This window comes from Camelina sativa, unplaced genomic scaffold (assembly GCF_000633955.1).
Source record: "Camelina sativa cultivar DH55 unplaced genomic scaffold, Cs unpScaffold01273, whole genome shotgun sequence".
NCBI lineage: Eukaryota > Viridiplantae > Streptophyta > Magnoliopsida > Brassicales > Brassicaceae > Camelina > Camelina sativa.
In genome coordinates this window covers 4031-5919 of record NW_010922393.1, presented here as the reverse complement: position 1 = coordinate 5919, position 1889 = coordinate 4031, and the positions used below count along the sequence as shown (strand labels likewise).

At 37.3% G+C, this 1889-nt stretch overlaps 1 protein-coding gene across 1 annotated transcript; it reads right to left on the bottom strand.

Annotated features, from left to right (window-relative positions):
• Positions 1-231: 231 nt before the first annotated feature.
• LOC104774068 (glutaredoxin-C7-like) lies at positions 232-1041 on the bottom strand. The gene has a single exon (XM_010498733.2). It carries the CDS (start codon positions 952-954, stop codon positions 544-546), a length of 411 nt encoding a protein of 136 aa, XP_010497035.1. The 5' UTR covers positions 955-1041; the 3' UTR covers positions 232-543.
• Positions 1042-1889: the final 848 nt, after the last annotated feature.

Sequence of the window (1889 nt, the reverse complement as noted above, 5' to 3'; positions counted from 1 at the left end):
CGAGGATTGCTCTGTTCTTGGTACGAGCAGGCCTTCGCAAGAAACAATAATGGGGTATTTGCTAAGTAACATCTTCAAACCCAAGTCTCACACATAAGAGTGTACGTGTGCTTCGTATAGAGAGATCATTAGACAGAGTAGGGCATTCTTAAGCTGATGGCGATAACTGAAAAATTTTGCACCCTTGTAAACAAGTCGTCGTCCCTTGTGTAAATTTGTGTGATCATCAAATAACAAGAACTGTCTTTGATTCGATATGAAAGGATCTAATAGATAGGAGACATAGCAAAATATAAAATAATTTGAAAGATTTAATTATAAGAGAGATGCATGAAAAAAAAAAGAGGGGAAGAGGGGTAGAGAAAGGTGAGCTTTAAAACAAACGCACAAGTCTCTCTAATTACAAACTATAAACCTAACCTGTCATCGATTAGTTTTTTCCTAAACTTCCTCATCCCATTCTCTTAAGACATTAATTAGAGCTAGCTAGGCTTATAAAAAGAAAGAAACAAAAGCACAAGGGAGGGAGGGAGGTATCAATCATTAAAGCCAGAGAGCGCCTGCGTCTTTGAGAAGAGGAACGAGAGAGCCGTTGATGTGGGAAGCCATGACTCTGTCCATAGCTCCAACTAGTTTACCGCCAATGAAGACGACCGGAAGAGACCCGGGAGAAGAGGCGCCGGAGCAGCCGAGGAGGCGGATGAGGGCTCGCTGGATGTCGCCGCCATAGGGGTGGAGGTCGAGCTCGTGGACCGCGGGGCTGACTCCCATTCCTCGGAAGAGACCCTTCACGGCGTGGCACATGCAGCACGTGCTCACGCTGAATATCACCACAGCGCTCTCTGCCGCCAGAGACTCTATGCGAAGCAGACCAGTGTCAGCCACCATCCCCACACTGCCGAACCCTATCTTGTTCATCTTGTATGATCCCCACGATTCTGTCTGGTATTGCATTTTTAATTTTCTTGAAGCAAAAAAAATAAAATTAAACACGATCGAGAAAGAGAGAAAAGTTTTAAGGAGATTATTGACTGGCTCAAGGTTTTTTTTTTTGGTGAGGAGAGAGTGAGAGCCATGCAGAGTATATTTATAGAGAGGCCTACACTACACCCCCTTCTAAGTCCAACTCATCATCATCAGTTTCCTCTAATTACTGTATATATTATTTGGCTAATTATCATGAGCCATTTAAAGTAACAAAAAAAAAAGTATAATAAAACAAACATATGACATCAAAATACTTAATTACAATTGAAAATATATATATATATATATACATTTATGATTATTATTTTTATTTTTATTTTTCCCAAAAAAGGGCAAGAAGAAGAGAAGAGGAAGAACAGGCTTTTATCAGAAGGGAGTTGTTGGTAATAGACGGCTCCGTCTGTCCTTCTTGTCGGCTCTAAAATCTCGCCATTAATTTTCTTAACACTTCATTCTCTTTCATTTCTTACATGTATATATATTTTCAACCTTATTTCTAGAAACAACAATATATATACGAAACCATTTTTTGCACATAGTGTAATGATATATATATATATATATACTACGATTCTACGAGTAATCAATCAAGTAGAATATATGTGTAATGATCATCATCATATTCATACAATACTATGTCAAAGAATCAGCATCTTTATGTTTCCTATCCAGATTATATAGCATATATATATCCCACTTAATTATATGAACGATTCCAATTACGATGTGTACATAATTTAAAAGAACAAAACCATGGATTTATTTTCCTCCCATGTCTCTGCTTTATAATATCAACCATTAAACAAACTGTATTAATTAAGCTTCTATTTACATATAATTTGTCCATTTATGTGGGATCGCCTATGTAATACTATACTTGTATACTTCTGTTTATATATGAT

What these genes read in the sequence shown, in the direction of transcription:
- LOC104774068 (XM_010498733.2), bottom strand. Translation starts at nt 954, where the DNA reads ATGCAATACCAGACAGAATCGTGGGGATCATACAAGATGAACAAGATA.